At 39.4% G+C, this 27,896-nt stretch overlaps 1 protein-coding gene across 5 annotated transcripts; it reads right to left on the reverse strand.

Annotated features, from left to right (window-relative positions):
* Positions 1-164: 164 nt before the first annotated feature.
* On the reverse strand, positions 165-27,896 carry trim2a (tripartite motif containing 2a). 5 transcript variants are annotated; one of them, XM_054604256.1, is made up of 12 exons: positions 27,748-27,896; positions 10,430-10,608; positions 8,818-9,055; positions 7,949-8,100; positions 7,574-7,754; positions 5,483-6,206; positions 4,522-4,625; positions 4,092-4,259; positions 2,888-3,068; positions 2,390-2,460; positions 2,018-2,158; positions 165-1,625 (listed from the first exon to the last, which is right to left on the reverse strand). In XM_054604256.1, the coding sequence occupies exons 2-12, from the start codon at positions 10,561-10,563 to the stop codon at positions 1,473-1,475; spliced, it is 2,247 nt and encodes a 748-aa protein (XP_054460231.1). In that variant the 5' UTR covers positions 10,564-10,608; positions 27,748-27,896; the 3' UTR covers positions 165-1,472. The 5 variants fall into 5 exon arrangements, with proteins under 5 accessions (XP_054460231.1, XP_054460232.1, XP_054460234.1 ...); XM_054604257.1 differs by lacking the exon at positions 27,748-27,896 and adding an exon at positions 21,039-21,123; XM_054604259.1 differs by lacking the exon at positions 27,748-27,896 and adding an exon at positions 19,859-19,994 and having other exon boundaries at positions 2,900-3,068.

Raw genomic sequence — 27,896 nt, forward strand, 5'->3', positions numbered from 1 at the left:
CTGATTAATGTCGGATCTTCATCATCTTGATTTAAAAAAAATGTATATCATCATAACACTGTTTTCAGCAGCTATGCAAGCTTATAATAAATGCATCTTATCATAAAATGCAGTAAGTACACCATAAAATCAATAAAAAAAATCAAACAATTTTTTTTCCTATGGGCACTTTAATTCCATTTGGCATTACAAATATAAACAAGACAATGGAAACAAATCATTTGTGTAGAAAATGGAGATTAGTGCATTTTTTATAACACACACCTCAACTGTTGAACTACATATTGCATATTTTGACAATGGACACATTGTTTTTTGTTCACTGAAATACAACTTGTTAGTAGTTCTACAGATTTATTTTGGAAAGACATAAGAGCATGTTCAAAGGGGTGAAGGTGATCACAGCTCTCCGTCTGATTATTGATTTAACCTGCATTGCAGCATGATGAACAAACCTTTTCACTGATGTGTCTGAGGACTGACTTTATTTTCAGCATTTCAGCTGTTGAGACGTTTGCACATAATCATACCAGATTTAAAAGTCAACATATCAAGTGGCTTTTGTTTGGTACCTTAATTGATCACAACACAATCACTACTGTCCTGCACACACAAACGCACTGTGTGTTTTTAGAAAAAACAATTAAGTAGAAGTTACAGCATACTTTAATAACCACATGTGTATTAATCTAAAGTGATTACGAACTACATGGACCAGTCATTTTCACATAGTAGATATAAGTATTGTAATTGAAACTGTTCTTCCATTCAAAGTTTATTTTTGTGATTTTGTCAGCTTAAAACATATTCATATAATGTGCACAGCAGCTTTTCTGGTGTTTATTAGTAAAGACAACATGCACAGAGATGCCTAATCATGCTCTAAATACCCTGCTACCTACAGTGGGTGGAATACTTTTCTCTAATATTGAACAGGCAAAATGTGAGTACTCTTAAGAGCATTTAACAGGAATCATTTAACAGGAAGCTGCAGTCGCTGGAACTAGAATTCCCGTAACTTTTCAGGTGACTTAGATAAGTCTTTCCTTTAATTTCCATCTCCCTTGACAGTGTCCAACCAGTATCTTTAGGAACAAGTGCAATAGCTTTATTTTTTTCCAGTTTTCTCACCACATCACAGCAAATAAAAAGGTCTAACATATGTACAATACTTATGCTTTATTTATTTAAAATCTGTGTAATTTAGATGGAAGTTGAACAAAGTTATGAATAGATCCTCTCACTTCATTCAAACCACAATTAATTCTCTCTATCGGGATGTCACAGTCACTCAGATGGAACAACATGATTCATGGGTGAGTGCAAATCTGCCGGTCGCTCCATATTAATGAGTGCATGTGTGTGTGTGTGTGTGTGTGTGTGTGTGTGTGTGTGTGTGTGTGTGTGTGTGTGTGTGTGTGTGTGTGTGTCTATACACAGTATGTACAGTTTGTGCGCAGAGAGAAAAAGGGCTACTGCAAATAGCGGTAGATTTTGAAGCAGTGGTTTCCAGAATCTGCAACAACAACATGTCCGTCTGAGGTGAGAGCCAGACCCTGTGGGCCGTACAGAGGGTCTGCTGACGTGTTGATATAGGACAAGAACGAACCGCTGCCATCAAACACCTGAGAGAGAGACAGAGAGAGACAGAGAGAGAGAGTGAGAGCATTTACTTTACAGACAATAATCAAATTTGTGTTGTTTTTCCATATAACAGCAGTGGCATTATGTCACCACAAACAGGCATTTGAAGGGGAGAATATTTGTTTGTTATTACTCTGCCATCAGAGCAACTTTTAAAACGTTTTAAAACTTTTTTTAAAGAGAGGAGTTAAATAATAACTAAATTCAAATAATATTTGTGTGACATCACATCACATTACATTTGACGGAGAAATCAGCCATAAAGACACGTACTGAAATCCAAACACCTATGAATGCAGCATGTTGTAAAAGTCTACATCTGCTTGTATTTTCCTCATAACTTGTTCAGTTGAGAGGTTTTTTTTGTCCTGACCTGTATCCTGCTGTTGCCCCAGTCGGCTACGATGATGTTTCCATTGACATCCACTGCCACTCCTGTGGGGGCGTTGAACTGGCCGTTGCCCTCGCCGTTCGAACCAAACTTCAGCAAGAATTCACCTTCTGTGTTGAACACCTACATTTTGGTTTTGAATAAAAACAAAAATCATTGATACATCAACTAAAGTATTGAATTTATACAAATTTGATCTGACGCTTTAAAGGGGAATAACTACCAAGAATTTACAATAGAAGAGGAAAGTCTGACAAGTATCACCATAGCCACCATTTCTAGTACTACAGTATGAACTTATCATCTTCTTTGCAGACTGAAATATTACTTCCACCACTCGGATATTACACTCACCTTGACTGAGTGGTTGTGGAAATCTGTCACAATTATTTCATTGTTGTTGTTGACAGCAGCAAAGTGAGGTCCTTAAAAAAAAAAAAAAAAAACAGACAGCAAAGTGTCAGCTTTGAGCCGTCTGTCCAAATCAAACACGCCGTTCAGTTTAGAAAACAACATCACAATGGATGTTTTTTCGAAGGACATGCAAATTAATTATTTCCCGTTAATGACAAAACAAGATTGTTCAGAAATGTTTATTCCATGATCAGTGGTACTACATGCTTTTTTGAGGACGGTTGAGTTACTAGTATATTAAAGTTAATTATATGTTTTTAAGTGATATCAGTTAAAATGATGCATAGCGAACTCCTGTCCCATCTAATTATAATAAACCCTCAGAAGTCAAAGGATAATGGGATCTTTATGGGTCCTGGTTCTGCATTCGTCCACATTCCACATGCAGGTGTGAGCCGGTTGTAGTGAGACTGTAGCGGGGGGAAGTGCACATATTACCGTTGAGTGTACCTGCAAACTGCCTGTCGCCGTTGCCTCGGTTACCGAACTTGGTGACCAGCTTGCCGTTGAGCTGGAAGATGAAGACGCAGCAGGCCTTGTTGTCCACCACGATGATGTGGCCGTTTCTGTCCACCGACACGCCTTTAGGGCCCATCAGCTTCCCCGAGCCAATCTTGCTCTGGAGGAGTCGCAGATTTAATATTTCGTTTAGAAGTTTTTTAATCCCATAGTTTATAGTGGGAACTTCAGGGAGTAAATGTGTATGTATTTTAATCCAAGTTTGTTATACATGTAGTTAAATTTGTATTAATCCTACATTATTTTCTTAAAAAACATACAGGTAAACTTTAACAGAGTGCAAAATCAGACTTCCCACGGTTAAACACACACTACGGATAAACAGCAGTTGAGAGCATGGCTTCATTCAGTGAATAAATTATAGGCTGACCTAAATGGAACATGGCAGTGTTTGACATTTTTGATATTTCAACCTGGTAGTGACTGTAAGTAGGAAAAAGAGAAAAGTTCTATGAGTCTATCCAAAGCACAAGGCTAAAACTGTTGATTTTCACTATGAAATCTGCACTTTTACTGATTTACCTTGAGCATTTATGAAATGGACTAAAGAGGGAAGTGAAAATCCCTCAAAATGTGTCGATGTCGCAGGTGTGGAAAAGGCAAATGACTCACAGATGTTAATCAGGGCATAGCATGTAAAGTAATGCATCTGTTTTTCTCCATTTGAAATAATCTTATTCAAAAGAGTCCATCATTGTAAAAGGAAGAAGGGGTGTTAAAGGGAAAATAACATTTAATACCAGTATTTATGGCAGCAAACACTGTGCTATTATCTAGCAAGGCTGCTTTATTCAAGCATCCTGGCACTTGTATCTTCATTTCATTGTTGTAGTTTTTTTGTGTTTTATGTTCATATATATACTTTTGCATTTTTATATTTCATGTTGTACATAATAGTTAAATGTTTTTCCTTATATTTGTCTGATTCTGTGTACTAGTGAGCGGAAGAAACCGGAGTCAAAACTCCTTGTATGCATACATGGCCAATAAAGCTGATTCTGATTGTTATTGTTGTCCTTTTGGTTACTTTGCTTTTTTGACTGTATATAAAAGATATTATAACACTTTGTCCCATTGACAGTCTTAGTATCATATTAAGATTAAACATTCAATCATGACTTACCTTGAACTTGCCTTCACTTGAAAAGATGCTGACCCATTTGTTGTCGTAGTCTGCAATGATGATGTCACCGTTTGGGTGGATGGCCACTCCGGTCGGCCGCTGCAGTTGACCCGGAGTCCTGCCGCGCACGCCAAAACGACTTTTGAACTGGCCTTCGTTGGAGAAAATCTGCATCACACAAAACACGTGTTAAAAATGTTGAAATAAAAACAAGAGATTTAAAATGCATCTGTTTGGTGTTGAGTATTTTATACTAGCAAAGCTCTACAAAAGCCTTCTACGGTTTATTCCAGTGTGATGGCAAAGTGCATAGGCAGCGCTGTTTAAGGTAACTGAGCAATACTCATTTATAGAGCTCCTCTAAACATACAACATCCTGCTGTATCTGTAGGCTGAAAGCAGCTTCAGCAGATGTTCTTGTTATTTGTACCTGGACACACTGGTTGTTGCTGTCGGCTATCAGCACCTTTCCCAGAGAAGAGGCAGCGACTCCCTGCAGGTTAGTGAACTCCCCTTTGTTTCTTCCCTTTGTGCCTTAAAAAAAACATGAAATATATTAGTTGACTTTCGGTAAATGATAAGACTAAAATATATTCATACTCAATCAAGGTGTAATGTGTTAACTGATATAAATTTGTGTATAAATATAGATTTTGTCGTGTTTTTTAATATATTGGCATTTAGATAAGACTGTATGTGCGCAGTTATTTAAATTGTTGGATATCTCTTTTGACACTATATACATATATACACACTGTAAAAGCTATTCAGTCTATGGGTCAAGCATTTTGTTGTTGGTTTTGACCTTAATGTCAAACTTATATTCAAAATATAGTTTAAGTCAAGTTACTTGGAAGATGCAACAGTATGTAAAGGTGTAAAGGAGGCGACACTTCCAAATCAAGAGACAAAGGTTACATAAAGCTCATTTTTGCCCAAGCATCTTTTAGTAAATGCATCTTGTCCGTTTCTCTCAAACCTGCACTTTAAACTTTTTGAAAAACATTTATGTATTATTGAAAATTGTATAGTGAAAAGCTGCAACAACTTATAATTTTATCATTTGATTTTTTTTTTTCTTGTCGGTTTCTCTCAAACCTGCATTTTAAACTTTTTGAAAATATTTTGTAAAGTCAAAATATATATTCCAAATATATTAAATCTACAATGATAGAAAACAGAAGAAGTCAGTTAAATCAGATTTTAGAAGCTAGAATAAGTATTTTTCCTTGATTAATTAATTGTCAAAATAGTAATTCATTAATATTTTGATTTATACTTTCAACACTAATATAAGGATTACAAGATTACAAGAGGGCATGGTTTGATATGGTTTTAAGGATTTTTAACACACGCACACACACACACACACACATTTAAATATTTCTTACCGATTCTGAAGATGAGGTCATCCTCGATGGGGTTCTCTTTCCTCCTCCCTGTGCTGTACATGCTGGCCGGTCTCTTGATGGCCTTCTGCTTGATGTGTCCGCTGCCCGGAGACTTCAGCCTCTTCTTGACGCCGTCTGAACTTTGCGACACATCTATGGATTTGGTGGCCTTAATCTTAAAGGGGCTTCCTTTGATATGTTGGTCATATAAACGCAGCGATAAATTAAAAGTCCCCTCTTTAGGAGCCGTGAACAGGTACTCGTAAGTGCCGTTCTTGTTGTCCAGTATCTCCCCTTCACCTTTGCTGCCATCAGGTGAGAACATTTCAGCGGTGATGACTGCGTTGCCCATTTTACACAGCTCTCTGTCTTTGTCCTTGGTCGTTATGGTGATGGAGGTGGGGACGCCCACCACACAGTGTCGTAACCCTTCGCCCGTCGCCACAGTCTCAGAGGCCACTGCGTTGGTCGTCACAATAGTGCCCAGGTTGTGGATGGACTTCTTCAGTCCCTCCGTCTCCACGATGAAGTCCAGCTGGTCGTTCTCTCCCGGCTGCAGAGGAAACTCCTGTCTGGCCAGCTCCACGAGACGCTCGCTCATCTGCTTCTTCACCAGCAGCACCTCGGCCTCGGTGCCGTGGCTCAGGGCCTGCTCCGTGAAGTTACAGCTGCTGTTGATGCCCTCCTGGCCCTGCATCAGAGTATCCAGCTGGGCTTGGAGAACCTAATTTACACCAACACACACCAGGGGGCAGCAGAGTTACCTTGTGGTCAGAGACAAATTAAGTACAAACAGTCAGTGAAAACAGGATTCCTCCTAAGAGATCAACAACTTTGCGAAAACAAAGCATACAGCATGACTTGCCAGGATTAAAGGGGGTGGAGTCTTAGCTCGTTTGGTTTCATGTTGGCGTAAACACAACCTCATGTGATTCTGCAAATCTAATAACCGCTTTCAGACACAGCAGCTGACCATTAAAACAGATATCTGTCAGATATTGTTATGTCATCCTGTGTTGACTTGCAGGGAGTTGGCTGTGAAATTAGTCACTAATATACTAAACACATAAATCAATATAAAAAGTAAATTATTCATTGATAATCCATTAAGTGTTAACTAATCACACAAACTCATTGTTAATTGCTAATTTAGCAATGCTGAACAATAGGAATGTATGATGCATACTGCAGTAGTTCATGCATTAAATTGTCATGAGTCATGTATTGTTTAGTAATATAAGAATGAGTTACTATATCAGCTGATAATTAGCAAACACAAGTCACATTTAGATCATGGAATCTCTCAGTATGCGGTATTTCAGGTGTTTTAAAAAAGGTTCTTTGTTGCTGATGCTTTTTTAAGCAGAGTCTCATTGTTCCTCCTCATTACTGTGACATCACCACGCCCTCTTTAAAGCAACAAAACAAGACTCACCCTCATCTGACCATCACAGTCCTCATCTTCCCCAACAAGAGAGGCCATTAAGCCATTTATCCCTGGAGTCTAATGTTTCAGCCTCCACTATCTCTCTTTCTATTCAAAATCTGAAGCTGTGAAAACTAGCATACTGTCTGAGAATATAGGTCAAGCTGCAGAGGAAGAGGAGTATAGAGTGTTTCCATGAAGAGCAGATCTGTACGCTGCCTCCTCGCTGCACTTGACACACCCAGAGTTTGCATACAGAACACTGGCTCCATCTAGCTTCCAGCCACAACACAGCTGAACGTCATATATCTGACTTTCCCTCTGGGCTCCAGTGTTTTGACTGCGCACCGGCCCATGAATTGGAAATCATTAGCGACCCATGTGACTGGCCCCCCCCTCCTACTGCCTGTCAGACCGGCTGAGACACAGATCAGCAAAAAACAGCCTGATGAGTAGCCTCTAATGGGTTAAATGCTTTCCAAAAATTGATTATAATTAGGTTAATGGTCATTGATTATTTCTGGATTATTTCCTTTTGTTGTATATTCAAATAACGTTGATTAAAAAAACACATCAAACACTTATCATTATTGTGACCAAAGTCAAAGCCAAATAATCTGCATGTGTCAGCCAAAATAACCTAGTTTCAGGCCGTGTTACCTCACCTTCTGCTTGAGGCCGTAGTTGACCTCCAGCTCCATCAGTAAGACGCTCTTGCGGACATTCAGAGTCTTCTGCAGCTCGTCAAAGGTGGTGTGGATGCCGTCCTCAATGGAGCTCTTTTGATTGGTCAGCTGCTGCAGGATCTCCGACAGCGTCTGCAGCCCTGAGTCGATCTCTGGCAGCCTGGGAGAAACAGAGTAACCGGAGGAATGAGGAGGCATTTTATTTTTATTTTTTTTTTACATACTGAGCCAACAGTCACATGACAGAGCGTGCACATAAAAGAGGATAGTGTTTGTTATGATGGATGTTAAATGGGTGTAATGAGATTTAAGTCTGTTCTGCACTAGGAGGTCTACATAAAGCAGCTGTTGTACCTCTTCTTGACAGCGTCTAGCTGGTCCTGTAACGAGGCCTTGTGTTGTTCCACCACGTCTTTAAGAGGCACAGTTGGATGTTCTCCATGTTCTCCACTCGTACACTCCTGACACATGGCCGTCTCACAGGGCGGACAGTAGAACTCCATGACCTAAGGAACAGTATAAAGGAACGATTAGACATAAATATGGGGTTGAGGCCGAGTACATTTTTAGCCACGTTTGCAGCGTTGCTGATGGCAACATTTGTTGGTCTACCCCTTTGGTCCTGGTTTTTCATGTTCCCCAGGGGATGAAGCCCACAGACTGTGATGATCCCCTGACTGTTTCCTCTGGTGCCACCAGCAGGCTGACATTTTTGGTTGAGCGAGTGTAATTCCTCGACACCAACGGGATGGTTTTTCCATGAAATTTGTTACACAGATTTCTGTTCCTCACAAGGTGAATTCTAATAAAACTTTGGGGATCCCTTAAACTTTCTTGTATCGCCATCTCCAGGTCAAATTTTTTGAATGTCTCCAATAATTTGACATTCTGGTTAATAAAATCTCTTCAAAACAGTGAATGTTAGGCCGACAGCTAACCTTTAAAATAATTATTATAAACCTGGACAATGTAACCAATGAACTTGACATCAGAGCTGTCCATTGTCAGGTCTTTTTCAGATTTGATAGACAATATTCATTCACTATAAACTCTGCACACAAGTGAATGCTGTTTCCTGTGTGTTTAAACTAACGCCCAGCCATGTTCTGCGAAAACCCAAAAGCCAATAAACCTATACTTGTAATGGCTTTTAGGTCTGAACAAGTCTAACTAACTAACTAACAGAAACAGAGAGACAGACCGACAGTGGATATGACTCTTACGTTGCCTCCATGGTTGGGGCAGGAGAGCAGTTGGCCTGTAGCCACGGTGGTGATGTTGTTGAGAGCTGCGGCCTCCTGGCTGCAGCTGGCCGGCGTCCGCTGCAGCACGTCCATCAGGTTGGTGATGAAGAAGTTATTCTGCAAGGCCGCCACACCTTTCTCCGGCAGGATCGAGGTCTGGCGGCACACAGGGCACGACAGTGTGAGGCTGTGGGCCGGGATGTAATTCTGCAGGCACCTGGAGGAGGAAAACAGGGGGGGATTAGAGAGAGGGAGAATCCTGTAGAAAGGTATGTGAAAGAAACGGCCTTGAGAAAGGCGTGGGTGGTGTACAGTAGTGTGTGTGTGTGTGCATTGAGAAGACATATAAAGTGAGCGATGATGTACAGTAGATATGCAGTTATTACTCAAAATCAAGTTTTTAAAGTGGTAATTTATCCATTTTTGAACAAGGAAGTGTCTTTTTCATAAGATACTTGGTCAAAATTGCAGCTCTGCTCATTTTCAAAGTCATCTTTTTACACAACTACCCTTAAATGAAAATAATTGAAAAGAAAAAAACACATAACACAATCTCCCATTTCATTTTCAGGTATTTGACCTGTAAAGTGGTTGAGGACAGGTGAAAATGTTGCATTTGATGCCATCTACTGGTGATATACAGTAGATTTCTACAAACTGAGTTTCAAGGACTACTTATTATCATTATGTAACACAGGGTGGCATTGGACTGCATTTGATTGGACAAGTGCACTTCATAAACTCAATGTGGAGCAACATTACATTGTTGACCAGTGTGGTCATAAATGCACAGACCACACCCAGCATCATGCTTATTGTCCTCAGAAAGACATTATGGTAGAGTAAGCTTCAGCTCAATGCAATAATGCAATGATGCTAATGAGGATTTAATGTTATATTACATTTTATACATTAATTTGCTCTAGGATCTCTTTGGCAATAATTATAAATTATGCTTGAATATAGTTTTTAGCTTGCCGCAATCAGGCAGATAAAATAAATCAAAGCCAAAGACAGAAAAGGATGAAAGAAAAAAATAGATACAATTTTTATTTAACTTCACAACAAATGTGATCTGTTCGAATCCAAATAATTAAATTTGAAGTATTTATATAACTATTTTTCCTCTAACCACTTCAGGAAGGTTAAACTCTACTTTGGACGACCATGTTTGCAACAGATTTACCAGAAGAAAAACTGCTATATTGTTCAATCTGACAGATAAATGGCTCTCTAGAAGCAGCCAGAGTAAAAAAAAAAAAAAAAAAAAAAGGGACAAACAGTCCACAGTTTCTCTTTTGTATCAGAAACAAAAGGCCGGTTGTCAGAGAGCATGGCACCAACACACCCAAGTCAACAGTAGAGATGTGTTTCATGTAAAACAATACTTTAATTTACAAAAGCACTACACTGTTTTTTCTGCATCTCCAGCCTGCAGCATCCCTTCTTTGCAGAAAACATGCTTATCATACATTTAAATTTTAGACCCAATAAATTTGCGTTTGCTTTGTTGTCTGTCCAATACACATAATTCACATGATAAAAAAACATTTAGATTTCTACTTAAAAACATCACGTTAACTCCACTCACCTCTCACAGAAGGTGTGTAGACAGGGCAGTACTTTGGGGTTCTCGTAGCGGTCCAGACATATGCTGCAGATCAAGAACTGCTTGTCAATCTGGCGGACCACGGGGCTGGGAATAGTGGAGCCTTCAGTGGCCATCCTAAAACTCTGACATAGGAGTCCCTCTTCCTCTTACCCAGCACCCTGCAGAGAGAAACAGAGGGAGGATGAGACACAGCGAGGACAAAAGACACGACGTATGATCAAAACCCACAGGGGTGAGCTGTGGAGGTGAGCGGAAATCTGTGTGGTCGTAAAGATCAAAGTTTGAAGGAAAATGCCTTCCTCCTTCCTTCACTGAGAGAGGAAATGCCAAACGCACAAACAGACAACTCAGAAGTATTAAAGTTAGAGACAGTGACTGAAAACATCCTCTGCAAATTTTTATTTAGATATTATATTTTACTGTCATCAGTCAGTTGGACCAACAGCCTGGGATTAGATACAACATCTGAGAGTCTGTGAAAAGAGGGAAAGGACAAACTGAGGTTGTGGCTTCAACATCAAATGATTGCAAAAGTGTATTGCGATTGAAAGTCCATTCTTGATCTTTGGAAACAATAATCTCACCAAAAAGTTTTTTGAGTGACCGTCACACAATCTTTACTCAGCAGACAGATTTCCATTCCTCTGAAAACTAAAAGTTCAGACTGATTTGTTCAGTGTGTCCAGAGATTGGATATCTTTTGCCAGAGGTTTTGTTCCCAAACTTATTGGGTGATGGTGATTTTAACATCCATGGCGACAATAAGGAAAGCCCCAAAAGATAGAAGAAAGAAGAAAAATTATAAAAGATGTCTGTGAAACTTTAAACAGGACATCTCTTACTCTATCATGAACTTTTAATTTATATTCATATTATATTTGTAAAACTTTCCCAGGGGCAAAAAATGATAAGCCGGACATCATCTTGTCTGACGAGCAGTGGGTTGGACAACGTGGTAGTTTTGGCTTATACGCTCAAGCGAGCAAGCGATTGGCAACCGTCTTTTTTTTTTTAAACCATTATTATTAAGGCCATTTTATGCCTGTATTTTATAGCGGAGGTGGAGAGAGACAGGATATGTGGGCAGAGAGAGAGAAGGACTCACTACTCTTGCTTGTTTTGGCCCGTGCATGCAGTATGAGCCCGAACCACGCGCTCCTGACCAACAACCTTTGAGTATTGATCCAGTTAAAGGCTAATTTACTGCCATCGTACAGCACAGGGAGGCACAACAAAACAAGTTGTAGTCCCTTTATGCTACACAAGAAAAACAAACCTATGATATGATGGATAGTGGATGATGAATGCTATAATGTTATAAGTCTATAATGCATCCATACGTGCCAAAGGTTGGCTATGTCCGGGGGTTGCAAGTAATTCAACAAAACCCACGGCTGCATTACAAACAAGGCAAAGCAGCGCCGCCCCCCTCCACCCCCAGAATCATGTGTCAGTTTGTGCTTGCTGACTCATTTAATTGCACATTTGTTACAAAGCTGCAGCATATGTGCTATCAGAATTGGTACTGAGTTTTATACAGTCTAATCTATGCTAGAGGCCTAAAAAAAACTCTGAAAGAATAAGCATGGCAGAATTTATCTTGCTCTGCTCTCGACCCCGATGTAGTAGCAGACAGTCAGAGTAAAGCAGAGCTGCAGCTGTGGCTGGACGTTCCTCATAAAAAGGCACTTTGAGTGATAAATATTTGATTATAAAGTGAAAGCAAGGCACTCTGTGTTCAGCACCCAGCAGTGAGAGACAGAACGCTGAACCGACAAAAATAAACGCTTTTAATACCACCATACAGCATATTTACACTGATTATATATTATTGAGAAGAACTTGCTCTCCCGTTTTATCTGAAACATCCATCTACTGCTTCCTGTATTTCAATGTCGGACCTTTCTGTAACCTTATCTGGCAGCTAACTTAGACACAGAAAGTGTGTCAGTGCTTTTATTGTCCCTTCACATTCAAGACGGGCACAGAAACAGGCCACCTCTGCTGCTGCTGCTGAGAGGAATCCCTCAGGGAGACAACTTCTTTCTACGGTGTATGCTCCAATTCTCCTCTTCTCTAAATCCCTCTTATACAAGTCATCGTCATCCTTTTCACGCTCTGTGAAAGCAGATATGAGAGCCTCTAACTACGATGTTGTGATTTGGTTAGCCTAAAATATGAGAGCGGTGGATAAAATGAAGCCGTGATGCCGTCAGTAGGTCATTACCAACATTTCAAATATATTATGTAATGTGTTTGCTGCCAGCTAACCAAATAGTTATGTGCTGAGCAGCTCAAGTCAGCTTCACAAAGCTGGTGAAACAGAAACAAGTTACTGAAGAAGTAGAGTAATGATTTAAACAGAGCCTCAACAATCACAATCTAGCTATAATCTGACAACAAAAGAGTTTAACCACATTCATAAATGTGTCATAAAGGAGAGATTTGAATGAGAAGAGATAAAGATGTACGCCAGAACAGACGTGCACAAACACACAAGCTCAGATCTCTGGATGCATGGCCATAAATAACCAGCTCCACGGGTCAGATTAAACAGATTAACGAAGCATCAACTGTGTCACTGATTATAAAAGTAAAAATTAATAAATCCTGTAGACAGCCACAACAGAAGCAGCTCTGTGCCGACGGTGCACAAGGTTGCAGCAGCCTCACCACGCTCCACTCTTACATAACCAGAGCCGCACCAGCTCAGTGGAATGATTCCTGCTGGATGGAGATGTCAGCGAACACGCAGCAAAGGACACAAGTATTTGTTTGAATTTGACACTTTTAGCATCAAGCGACTCCAAGAGAAACTAAGTTAGACAGCAAATGTTTTTAGCTTGAAACAACACCAGATATTCCAGATATTTGACTCATAACAACATTGATTAAGACTTACAGTGCTGCATCTATAGGCCGATCAACAGGCGTCATCCGCTTCAGAACACGGACAGAAACATTATCTCCATGTGACTGAAACAGGCACTAAAATCCCTCTGAACCTGCCTCCATGTCGGCTCTGACATGAAACGATGCTCCGCTCCAGGTAGCAGCAACGAGAGCCAAACGGGAGACAACAGGGTGCGTTTGAGAGAGACGCCTCCTCTGTGTGTTTATGGGTGTGTGTGTGTGTGTGTGTGCGCACACACACACACACACACATGTGAGAGAAGTTGAGGAGGGGCGATTAAGGGACGGATTGTATTTATTTTCTTTCTTTTTTTTTTTACATCCTCTCTTCCACCCCCTCCCTCCTTCACTCCCCCTCACCTCCTCATCATTCTTGCATTCTTGGCTCAGTCCGTCTCATCACATCCATTCATCTCTCTCTCCCTCTCTCTCTCTTGCCTTCCAGTTTTTCTCCCCCTCTCTCTCCCTCTCTGTCTGAAAAAAAAATGCTGGCTCACTGCAGTGCAGCGAGCATGTGCAGCATCAGGAGCGTGTGAGCGAGTGCTGGCTGAAGGATGGTGATCTCATAAATGGAAGGGAAAAGAAGAAAAAGAAAATAAAGAGACAGCAGTTATTGGTCCCCGCTACGACCAACATAGATAAAGCCAAAGGGATCTGTCTGTGTGTCTGTGTGTGTGTGTGTGTGTGTGTGTGTGTGTGTGTGTGTGTGTGTGTGTGTGTGTCTGTGTGTGGGCTGCTGACTCACTGTACATGCAGTGACCGAGCAAAAAAATAAAAAGAACTGAAAAAAAAGAGAGGGAAAGCTAGAGGATGAATTTGAAAGATGAAATAGAATCATGATTACCAAGTATAAGGAAATGAAACATAAACCAGAGGCACTCTTATATGTGCATGAACACATGTGTGCACACAACAATATAGTATGTTGTAAGTCCTTCATAGTCTCTTGACATAACAATGAGGCCTCAGAGGGCACGTTGGATTTTCAGGATCTCAATCATCACCATGCTGAACTCTATGAAGCTTTTCTACATTCTACAAGAATAGATCACCTAAACCATGAAACAAAAGCCGTAATCTTCAGACAACAGTGACCTTCTGATTAAAGCCAATTCTGCATATTTCAGCATCATCCCAGCTCATTATGTGCTGTATGCACATGTGTATGTAGTGGAGGTTAGTCAACAAAGCTGGATGAGACGCATCAGGGTTTGAAGTTACTACAATGTGAATCCATCTATGTCATTGTTACACGCTCAGAGAAAATGATCCGGGATTGTGATGACCTAGTATATTGACGAGGAAGAGAGAGGAGTTGGATGGGTCAAACAAACACAGGAGACTGGTGTTTGTTTCCTGAAAATAATGTCAGGCTGAAGTGTAACAAAATCATTTAATCAGATTATCAGGATGATTTGTCTTCATTGTTTGCATTTAAGAACTTTAAATACATGTGTTTGAAATGTCTCAGTTAAAGATCAATCTGCTCAGAATCTTAAGAGGTCTTCTTGAGGAAAGAAAACAAAAACATACGACCGAATTTCTGCTGTTCTTTGGTATTTCCTTCTTCACTAACAGAAAAGACATTATGACACTGTAAAAAAAAATTAAAAAAAATGGCATTAAATATGGTTTTTGTCCCATCTAGTTTTTGCTGCTTGATTTAAATGATGTTATCTTTTTATATGCTGAGTAAAAATTCTTCTCTTTTCATCAGCATATAACATAGGGAGATTTCTCAGATTTTTCTGCAGCGTTTCTACCCTTTCCATTTAACAAATAACCTCAGTTGAACTTTATGGAGTTGTGTCACACATTTCATTATGCCTGGCAGCTTCCAGGCTGTTCCAGTGACCTCATGTCAACGTCTGCCAAACTCAGTGAGTCAGTCAGAGGAGAGGGACACAAAACAAAAGACACTAATGCAACTCTGGAGGAAAGACAAAAACATAATAGTCATTGTTGTGTTTGTGTGTGAAGCATTAACATGCAGATGCACAATAAACTTTGATTCATTACTCTAAAAGGAGAAGCTTGAATGCATTGAGAAAATGATAATTTCATTGTGGGTTTTGGTCTTTTAATGGGATTTGTCATCAGTCGGAAAAATATAGCATGTTATGCTCCGACGGTACCCTGATAAACAAAAACAAAAACATTGCTTCAAAGCCCGCAGATCTCCACAGGACACCTTTAATGAAAGGTTACCCAGGCTGCTTTCAATTTGGATAATGCAAATAACAAAGCCTCCAGCTTCTATGAAAAACAATGCTCGTCTTCCATGACTTTGCTTATGATTTGTGAAAGGCAGAGTCTGCAATCTGAATGTAAGCTATAATCCAACACAAGAAATCAAAACACAGGACTGGAAGCTGTTATGACTTCCAAAACTGATCCATTATCTGATGATGTTGAAGGTTTTATTACATCAACAGTGTTTATAAAATAAAATCTATTTTCCTGCTTTGTTTACAATAAGTTACAGTGAGTTAAAAAAATATATTTAAAGTCCCTTACTGTCACAGGTCCAGCAGGACCATCACTAAAAAGGCCTGTGTTACGGGGACACACATTCTGGTTTTGTTCTTAAACTCTAGAGGAGGTCTTAGTGGAGTTTACAGGATCAACACACATCTGTGAAACTCGAGGTGCAGGATTAATTTACTGTTTAGATCTTGTTTCTTTGATGCTTTGATTTCTTCATTTAATTCAGGGCAAAATACAGCATTGGTTTGTTTCCTTTTTTAAGTTAAAGCATGATTATTGCGTCTTCAACAGCTTAATTACTTTAGTTTTAATCTCAAAACTAGAGCAAACTGCTGGTGTGGATCTAAACTGTTTGAATGTAACTCTTAGTTTTAGTTTTATAGCAGTTAGTGTTACCGTTAAGTTATTTACAGTGAGTCTGTGATTGTGCACTGCATGCTAAGCAGGTGTCCTTTGACTGTGACCACACACACACACACACACACACACACACACACACACACACACACACACACACACACACACACACACACACACACACACACACACACACACACACACACACACACACACACACACACACACACACACACACACACACACACACACACACACACACACACTCTTAACTCATCTTCCCACAAGGAAACAGCGTTAAACATTCAACTTTAACTGCTGTATGTAGAGAATCTAGGGCACCCTGTCATTTTTTTAACCAGCTCATTTCAGTTTTCAAACCATTCTCTTATGTTTATTTTAGGTTATATTTTGGTTTACATTGTGGCTACAGTTGCTTGTTTGTAACTCTGGGTCTCCCTCTGGTGTCCATCCATCTTTCCAGAGCACTGACCTCAGCTTTTTTTCCACCACATCTGTTTCTAAAACACACATAATGCCATGTCACCCTGCAGAATAATGACATGTGATGATGTTTTATGACGGAGGACTCAGTTTGTCGGGTCAGAAGTCCGAGAGTCAAGTCACATGCAGGTTTACTGATGCGTTTCCAAGTTGGTATAAACTGAGAGTCGAGTCACAGGACAGTTTATTGCTGCTCTTTACACGCAGATGCTTTGTTTTTAAAATCAGCAATTTTTTTATTGTCTGTGTTTTTTTAATTGTTTCAATTGGACTTTTATACATTGTTATGGTATATACACCTTACCAGAGTGAGTCGTATTTTGTTCTGTATTTAAGTGTAGTTGATGAAGGTAAAACTCTTAGAGACAGGAATATTTTCAGATTGAAGAGCTTCAGTTAGTTTAAGTTACCACAACATACGTGTTACAAAGACTCACGTGCTAAAAGGAATGCTGACAGCCAATCTGCTTCTGTCTGAAGTTCAAATGTTCGCTTACTATCACCTGTGAAGCTCACTAATAAACACGTATCTCATTTGTTTAAAATGTAAAGAAACAGCAAAACTATTAGTCAAAGCACAGCTGCACCTAGCATGACGCTTAGTTTACCAATTTTTAGCATGCTAAAATTAGCTCATTAGTAATATACATGAACTACAGCTGAGGTTTATGGTATTTTGGTTGTAAAAGTATTGGATGATTTTGAATTTTGATCTGATGGTGGCGCTAGTGGAAAAGTTAAGGGATCACCTGAGGGGAACCTGAATGTGTCTACCAAATGTTGTGGTAATCCATTTCACATTTCACTCAAAAACACAAATGTGAACCTAGAGATTGCATTTGACCAAAGGTCATGTGGTCACCAAAGTCATTAGGATTCATCCTCTGGGAACCATGACTGTCTGAAGAAAATTCGATACATTTTACATGCTTCAGAGAAAAAAGGCTGTACTCTGAAAGAATAAGGATTTCAATGCATCACTTGGCTGCATATCTGCCAACCCTCCATTCTGGGGGCACAAGATAAGACTTAAATAACTTTTCCAGTCAGGCAACAGTCATTCATTACACATAAAATCACCCTGATCAGGAGAGGACAATATGAACTGAAATGCTACACTGACTGTGTTGACACTAAAGACTATAAAAACACACTATATCATTATTATGACTGATGCGGTTTGTTTGTTTTCAGCAGTTATTGTATTTTAAATCCTCTCAGCACCTAAAGCCAGATGGTCTGTCTGTGAGGTTTATGGCCATGGTCACATTTTCATCAGCACTGAAACGGTTTTTATAACAAAATACATAAATTCTGAGATTACCATTCTCTAGATGTTGTAATTATTTAGCAGCAGTTCCAGGAAGTTACAGCTAAATAATTAAAACCTCACTTTTAAACAGTGGAGTGTATATGTAACACTTTTCATCATTCAGTATCAGTGGAATCGGGGGAGTTGTATGCCTCCAATGCTGGAGAGGGTGACATAACTCCCTCTCCTGAATTATAAGAACACTCTCATGCTAATCTAAAGCATCCACTGGGAACAGGATGATGAGAGATTACAGCAGCAGAGCGGGCCTTTAGCTGCAGCATCTTTGCAAACCACAGATGAAAGTGTCGTGGTAGACAGGGTTTTAGCCCTCTAAAGCAATTTAGTGAACACTGTTTTAGCGGTTTTCTTCGGGCAGCTTTAAGAGATTTTGGGGATTAGAAAACTATATTAAAAAAAAGGGGTTAGTACTGTTGAAAAACAGAACTCCCTACCAATCTTTAAAGTTTCATTTTTCAGAGAAGAAGGCTGTTCTCTGAGTGAATATAACTAATGTCACTGCGTCACTGGGCTATATATCTGTCAACCGTGCGTTCTGGTAACACAAGATAAGACAGTGTTCTGTCTGGGTGTCTGGGTGTGTTAACTACTGACCTCTTATTAAGGCCGACAGATGTGCTAGCCTAGTGCTGTCTGTCAATGAAGCCTAAACACTGACTTAACCTCCAGACAACATGCACCATGAATGATTTAAGTTTTTGATTTAGTTGATCCTTAATCCTCCTGCATGGCACTTATAGCCATAATAGCAGAAAACATTATTAATATGATTAAAATCTAAAGTTTTTACAGATTATACATACATTGTTATATATAAAACAATCTGCCAGCACCTAAATTAAATTAAGTTAAATCCATTCACTCAGTGTTTAGCTAGGAGCTACATAACACTTTGCACATTGCATTAGCAGTCTTATCATGTTTGTTTTCAGAGTTGTTTTCCAACTTTCTTGGTCATTAAAGTCGACCAACTTGCAGTGAAAAAGTTTTTTTACTTATACCTACTTCCTGAAAACAGTTGTAATGCAGTCAGTAGTAAGATAGTTATCAGTTACAGTGTGATTAATAGGTCAATGCATATCGCCTCGACAGTTGAATGATGTAGATGGATGTCATATTTAATCAGCTGATCATCAGCTTTTTATTGCTGTTTATTCTACCTCACACTGATAAATAACAGACTGACACTTTGAATGATATGTAATGGATCAATAAACTGCTTTTTCAGCACATCGAGGATCACATACGGTATTTTGTACACATTTTAAAGCCCTTGGAGAAGAACCTATGGGTTACATGATAAGCTTGACTTCACTTTCTCTCACTACATGTACAGTGCACCTTCTTGGTTTCCAGACAGACCAGCTGAGGCCACTGAGCATGACAAACAGTATACAGGAAACGAGAGCAAAGCAAACATTTTCTTGCGAGCATACAGTAAAGTATTACACCTGCACACTTAAAGCACATCTGCTGACACTAAGTAATATGTATTTCCCTTCAGCATGTGAACACCTGAGACCTTGTGAACTAACCTGTATTTCTAGTATTAGCTCACAAGACTTCAAGGGGACAAACCTGGAATAACAGAGGCATCTTTTGATAATAATCTTTTCCTGCTACTGAAACAGACTGAAAGTAAAATAAATTCATCAACACTGAACTCTACAGCAGGACTTTCCCAAAACAACATCTGCACAGTTCCACTTTAACTATAAATCTTTCCTTTTCTCTTCTCTTTCCTCATGTTATGTTTCCATATATTACTCACTCTTTCCTCCTCTCCATCTTTAAATCCCAAACATCCCACTTACTTCGACTCCATGGCCGCTCCCCTTTCCTTCCTCTCTTCTCTGGGGTGAAAACAAACGCTGCTCTCTTGTCACCTAATCCTTCTCATCTCTGATGTACCGTAGTAGTGAGTGCAGTGGGCAGAGAGGAGGCCTGAGCTGTTACAATAATCCAAACAGACTGAGAGGGAGCCACTAGGGGAGCGGGGACGGAAAGGGGAAGGCTCTACGGGAATGTAGAGGGGGGGCTCACGACCAATCAGAGGGTTTAGTGAGGCTGGAGGAGGCGGGGCTTAAAGCTGGTCTTTAACCCCAGTGAGGGCAAGAGTCCCAGAGGCACAACGAGGAGAAACAGATAAGGCGTGACGGAGGATCACAGAGAAAGAGAAGAGGACCTTTCCAGCCCGAGACAAATTATTTAATTTAACCCCGGTACAATAGGAATCTGATTTGTATTACACACTTAATGCTGTTTTGTCCTTTTTTTGTAAAATAAAGATGGATTAAGTTAAACTATGATGTCATGAACAAAATTATGTCTCCATTTCAAAGAAGGGTCCCAAGTGCACCTGAGCTTTTCCCTACAGAGAGCTGCAATGACATCATTTTTTTTAAAAAAGGGCATAAATCTAAATTGTCAAAGCTAAAATGCACAATGTGCCTTGATCTGTTGGACATTTGCATAATCTACTGCAGAGTGTAAAACAAACAGAGTATTTTAACATTGCCATTCCTGAGAGTTGCTAGGAGAATACAAGCGTTGTCCAAAGTCACAGTAATTGAAACAAGATGGTTCACAATGAAAGCCACAATAACCATAACAATCCTCTGAATAATGAGTCATACACAAAACATGAGAGTTCAAAGATTGAAACTTTAGTTATTCAGCAGCTAAACAAGCGTGTTACTATCTGTCCTGTTCGCCCCGGGGGACTCGGTGCACTGAAGCAAAGCTGGTAAACAAGACAGAAGTGACACAGCAGAACCAGAGACTTTACCCACAAATCACCAGGATAAACCAGATCAACACCTTTTTTAACATTTACTCGAAAAAAAAAAAAAAAAGGACATTCTTTGTCACTTAGCTCAACATGTCACAGGAGTCACAGGATGCTGTATACGGATTGGCTGTCGGTTCTCTCTCTGGCCACACGTTGCTGCTTAAAGTTAAACTATCCCCAAGTTTAAATTTTGACGGACTTACTTCACTGCAGATTGAAAAAGGTTGCAGCTTGCTGAGCTCAGAGCAGCCTTGCATGGCAGCTCGCTGCTTCTCTGGTGTGTTTGTTAGAATACTTTGGTTTATGGCCTGATACAGAGCTGTTATGCCCCCCCTCCCCTCAGCTGTAGTTCATATTCATTGCCAATAAGCAAATGTTAGGATGCTAACACACTAAACATCACTTCTTATCAGCATGTTGACATTACCATTAAGAGCACAACAGTTTTCTGAAGTTAGCTTAGAGCACAGCTGTGCTAAAGTAAAACCTAATTCAGCCGCTTGCAAACTCATATTCATGTTATTTTAGCTGTACTCTAAAAAGGCAGTCGTGCAAGAACTCTTTATGAAAAAAAAAAAAAAAAAAAAAGAGATGTGTGTCAAATTGTATTCTCGACCTTAGAAACAGCAGTTGATCAAACAATTTCACCAGTGAGTGATTTTAATCAGATCAAGTGGGGATTTTATCGGAGCACTTTAAAAAAAGAACAATTTAACAACAGCTAAGCAAACTGTTTGGTGAGGAAAATAATGTGAAAGGCTTGAAAGCTCCAAAACAGCTTTCCACAACTCAACCATCAAATCAAAGAAGAAGACTTTTTAATACTATGCGATGGACATATTATTGGGAGTGCCAAAAAAGTATTGACATTTGGGCCTTTTTGCAGTATTTACAATAGTGTTTCAATTAGTATCTCAATACTGAATGTTTGTAGACTTAAGTTTAAATAGATCAACACACAATGGCAAAATGTGCAGCCCTCCCCTCATTGTTTCCACATTTTTCATACTTCCATCTTGGCAGAGAAACAATAACAAAATCACTCAGTCTGACACACGCACACGCACCTCGAGATTTCCCTCATTTCTGGAGAGCTTTAATCTTATTGGCAGGCCACAAACAATGTTTGAGGAAATTATCCAAATACATCTGTTTTCCTCTCTACATCCACTCCCACTTAACTGGATTAGTTACAGCATAGAAAATGGCTCCATGTGGACACAGGCATACTATGAATCAATTATTTTTAAACTTGGCTTTATATGATGCGACTGTCATTTGTGTAACCAGGTAAAGGAGTCTGAGTAACTAAAGGGATTCCAATGATTAACTGTGGCCCAGTGTGTAGAAAAGTTGACATATATAAAACAAGAATACCATTTGTGGATTTGCAAGTGCTGTTATGACTACTGCTTCTCTCGTTCCCTTGAGCAAAGCAAACAAAGACTAGTTGCTCGACCTTGACGCAAAAGAACTGAAATGCAAACAGTGAATCTGATATACAAACAGAGGTCAGCATGGACACAAACACACTGTGCACACTAATGCTGGCTACTATGAACAACCTGGTTTTGTTTGTTATCAAATAAAACCAATTAGCTGAGAAAAGTCATCAAAATCCAGGTTTGTTTAAGGAGCACTGTCGCACTTTTCTATGGTATCTTATGGTAATTATTTGGGTCGGCCATGTTGCTTTAGTGCAACGCTGATAGCCCCTGCTGGCTGGATCACGACATGCACTTCACATTATGATGGTAAATGTTAGAGAAGGCAGATACAAGTTCACTGAGCCGGAGCTGTGACAGAAGTCTTGATTTAAAGCTAATTTATCACTTCTCGCATAATCACAGCCTCAGTCCCAAACACTATAAAGCTGGATGGTACAGAATAAACAGTCTGTTCAATCGTGTTCAAATAAATAGACAATCAATTAGTCAATCAAAATAAAATGAATTGAAACCAATCCTGATAATTGCTAAATCAATTAACTCCTCTCAGGATATTTTGCAGAACATTTATGTTTTTTTTTTAGCAGAAATGGCAAACATTCAAGCTTCTTAAATGTGAGAATTTGCTGCTTTTCAATGAATATGATTATTTGGGGGTTTTGGAATTTTCCACAATTAGACATTTCATACATTTAATGATTAGCTCAACATTTTGGAAAATATACTTATTTCTTGCCAAGCATAAGATGAGATGATTTGATACCACTCACATGTCTTTGCATCAAGTAGGGAGCTCGAGCCAGGAGATATTAGCTTAGCATAAAGACTGGAAACAGGGGGAAAGAGCTAGACTGGCTGTCTACAGTGTTTATAATACCACCAACTCCTATGTATCTTGTTGCACAATTGTATGTTGGTCAGCCCAGCACTTCTGTGCAGCTCCTCAGCTGGTTGCCTGGCAACCACCAGGAAGTCACTGCACCCGGCCCTTATTTGCCAAGAAATAGTTACAACACGTAGCTCCCCTTAAAACCACAAATTAGTGTTTTCAATTTGTCCAATTTGTGTACAGATTAAAAACAGTTCAGTTTGTTTCAAAATTAATTTACATTTTCAACAGATTGGGAAGATGTTACAGTTTAGACGTTATGTCGAAGACGACTATGTATTGTGTTGCAGTGATATCTACTGAAATGAGCATGCTGACCAGCTAGACCTGAACCGTCCTGTCTCGTAAAACCACTTTTACCTCGAGTAGCAGCAGTGATTTGATGAACTAGAGCCGCCCCGAGGGCTGTGTATTTTTTGATGGTTTGTTTATTGGATTAAACACAAAATGACAAAAGAACAACTTGTTTTTTCTTTCTGTCCTCTCTGCCAACAGGAGATTACTTTAGCGGGAGACAGACCTTTACTTAGCGGTTTGTTATAGCAGATTATTTAATTTTTTTATAACTGATGACTGTAAATTTTGATTGGATTGACCCAGTGGTAGAGGTGAAATGCTGCCCCCATTACTTTGGAGCAGGTGACTCCAGTTTAAACGTTACACCTTTACACAAAAGACAACTAACTTAATGACTTAATTAATTGATAATAATCATTATAGTTGCAGCTTTAATGTCATTACATTATATATCTGGTGGTTTCTACAGGTAACAGCTGAAAATAATAATAAAGACAAATAAGTAAAACAAGAAAATAAACCCCAACATTGTAAATATAATGTTAGTGAATTCTTGGCTAACCAGATTAACACCACATGCTTTGTGGCACTCTGGTTTTGCTACAGTTTTTGCAGCATCCACTTATTGACCAGCTGTCTTAGTGAAAGAGTGTCAAGCCCTGAAGTTCCTTTCGTGTTTTGCAGTAAACGTTATAAACCTTAACACACAAACACACTGAGCCTTCTCCAAATCCTCCACAGTCAGACACGCTGAGCTACTATTCAGTCGAGAGTCGCTAAGCTGGCTGATGACCTATGCTAATCAATTAGCTTTAACCAGACGTGCGTCGCTGTAGAGCTCACAGCACCCGATGCCCATTGATCCTGAGAGGTCAAAGTGTCACAGGGCAGCAGGGCCTCCGGTCACTGGACAAGCTGAACTAAAACATCAATAACACCACCAGTCGACATTTGCAATGGAAACAGATCTGAGTCTTTATCTGGGTGATCAAACGCTCACTGATACCTTACTATACAAACAAACACAAATTTCATTTGATTACCATTTTTAGGTTGGATTAACTTCACTAAATTACATTAACACAACTAAATGCAAGTAAACTTAGCAAGTAAATATCAAGTAATCATAACTGAAGAAGAATAGTTATATTTAGTAACCTTTTCCAAGGAATTCTGTTTCCTAGATTTATTAAGTAAGATAGACTTGTCAGATTTTACAATGTACATTAAGTTATCAGTATATTTAGTAAAACCTGTACAATAACACAACAGCCCTGAAATAAATCAAACCTAAATCTATTGTATTGCTTTTCATTTTTCAACACTAGTGCTGATATGAAACCTTTGTGTTTTTCTATATCAAATCAATACTTTTTGATACCTTTATATAACTTCATATTCGACAAGTTTTTTTTAAAATTTAGATTTAGACAAATGTTGTCTTAACAAAAACAGACATACAAAAACTTTTCAAAAATGATTTCAATCAGAAAACAGAGGATGCATTCGATGCCAGCTTTCAGTACTCGACAGGTTTCGATACTCGATGCTGTAATACATTTCTGTCCGTGACAAATTGATTACCAGCACTAATCTAACCTTCATTAAGCTTGTAATGTTTAGTATTTGTGGGCAACCACAGTCTGTGGTGATTATTGGACAGGAGTATTAACTAAAAGGTGTTACAGAAGACCGCATGTGTTTAATCAAAGAACCTGAGCAGCCTTCAGGTATGAAATGTAATGCATTGTGACAAATCAGCCAAGTATTATCTACGCAGGGCTGCACGGTGGTGTAGTGGTTAGCACTGTCGCCTCACAGCAAGAGGGGCCGGGGTTCAATTCCCGGGCTGGACAACCTTCTGTGTGGAGTTTGCATGTTCTCCCTGTGTCAGCGTGGGTTCTCTCCGGGTTCTCCGGCTTCCTCCCACACTCCAAAGACATGCAGCTTAGGTGCATTGAAGACTCTAAATTGCCCGTAGGTGTGGATGTGAGTGTGAATGGTTGTTTGTCTCTATATGTCAGCCCTGCGACAGACTGGCGAACTGTCCAGGGTGTACCCTGCCTTCACCCATTGACAGCTGAGATCGGCTCCAGCACCCCTGAGACCCTTAACTGGATAAGCAGGTTACGGAAAATGGATGGATGGATGGATTATCTATGCAACAGTGAGGTTAAATGTACATGTTTCATTACTTCAGTGCGCTGAGTCATCTAGGCGGCTTCCTAGACCAGTAGGAGAATACAGCTGCAGCACAGCGTACTGCAGTGGTGGGAGAGTTATGCAGCCTTCACTGAATCACCTCTACTTCCTGTTCCCAGAATCACTTACTGCACACAAGCACCTCTAATGTCACAATGACTGAAAAAACAGCAGCATATATAAAGTATATAAAAATGATGTATCAGACATCGAATGGAGGAGACGGACTCTCTCACGTACTGAGATAGAGGCAGAGGAGGGAGCAGTCAAATGTGATGTGACGTCAATCCACTTTCTGTTTATCTATGAGGATGAATGGAGCCATCTAATTACGTGAATATGGATCTGTGATGTGCTGCCGGAACAATGTTACATAAAGACTAAGTGATGTCAACAGTACTGCAACTAAACACTATCTTTATGGAGTAATGCATAAATAATTGTTTCTATCAATTAATCATGGTTATTGCATAATTATCCAGTCCTTGCGGTTTTCACTTGAAAAAAGTGTTCAAGCAGAAAGTTAACAGTTCGGCATTTTGGGAAATGTTTTTATATTGGCTTTCTTGCTAAAAGTTTATTGAGAAGGCCCCATTTTCATATTTAACTATGATGCAAGAACCAGGAGTTCATTAGCCAACCTTAGCAGATGGACTGAAAGCAGAGGAAAGCAGCATTAAAGTCCAAATTTGGTAATTTTACAGTGCCGTTTGTGTACAAGGTAAACAAAAATAGTATAATTGGTGAGCTTTAGAGGTGCTAGTCGGAATAATCTTCTTGGCGGGCAGAGGAAATCGGCTTCCCACTGCTACAAGTCGTTATGCTAAGCTAAGCTAAGCTAGCTGGCTGCTAACTCGAGCCCTTTGCTTTAGTAGGGTGAAAAATCTAGCCTGGTTCCATCCAAAGATAGAAAAGCCTCTAAAGTTCATTAAACAACATGTTGCATCTTGTCTGTACAGTACGGATATGAGAGTGGTATTGATTTTTTCATCTATGCAGACCACTAACTATAGTGCAGAAACTAATAACCAAACTAGCCGACATTGATTCAATTAACATCATCAAGAAAATGAGCTGCACGTTTCCTTTAGAGGAATATTTCTGGTGTGCAACTGAAAAAAAAAAAAGTTTTTACAAAGACTCTGTTACTGTATATTGATCGGGAAGTCAAAAGCATGATATGACATGACATGATATTTTAAGAGTTTATTGACGAGCATCAACTGCCTTTCTTTTTTTTACCTGTCAAGTCTGTCCATCTTGGATTTTACATGCTTTTCTTTCGGAATAAATCTTAATAGGGTGAATTTTGCAGAGTACTTATTTCCCCAAATAAATCACACTCTAAGCAGACATTTTGACCTGTCAGTGCCAGAAAAAGCACATGTGCAACAAACAATATTCATTATGGCTATAATCAAACATTAATGGAAGCTGAAATGCACCAATTATTCCCATTATTTAACTTGTGCGTAAAGCAACTTTAATATCAAATCCAATTGCACTTTCTCAAAAGTTAAATTAAAGTGATATAATGATCACTGAAAACAAAATATCCCTTCTAAAAGTGCAAAAACAACCAATGGCTCCACCTTATGTGCACAGGTAACTTATATCTTAAGTCTCCTGTTCTGACACTACATCAAAATATGTACTGATACTGAAAATATCTACTGATACTGAGTGTATGCACATGACATGATGCACATAAAACATAAAACCACCAAGCATGTGATACACAAGATCCAGTAGACTCACACCTCAGGAAAGTGCATCAATACAGAGGTCCATTCAAGTTTTCTTGAATGGACCTCTGACACACACTAGAGCCTGCTGCTCATCATGCTGCAGACATGTTCTGGGAAAAAGGTTGCTGTAAATTGATTATTGAACCCATCAATTAGCTCACAACACAGAAAGGGGAGCACTTTGTACGATTGGATGCATAATTAATGTTAATCCAGAAATTTAAATCTGCATTTTTAAAAGCTTCCTTCTGGCTTTGTGCATTCATCCAAAAAGTCTCACAAAGAATCAAGTGGACAAAAACACGCAATAAAGATGTGATTCACTCACCTAAATGTTATTTTATCTGCCGGTGTGATAACTACACTGACGCATGCGGATGTGTCTGATGACAGAAGGCGGTGATCCTTACTGGACTTTTCCCAGTTAAACTGCTGTGGTCGTCTCTGCCTCCACCGTCCTGTCTGCTGCTCTGCAAA

The sequence above is a fragment of the Anoplopoma fimbria genome, chromosome 9, assembly GCF_027596085.1.
Source record: "Anoplopoma fimbria isolate UVic2021 breed Golden Eagle Sablefish chromosome 9, Afim_UVic_2022, whole genome shotgun sequence".
In the NCBI taxonomy this organism is placed as follows: Eukaryota; Metazoa; Chordata; class Actinopteri; order Perciformes; family Anoplopomatidae; genus Anoplopoma; species Anoplopoma fimbria.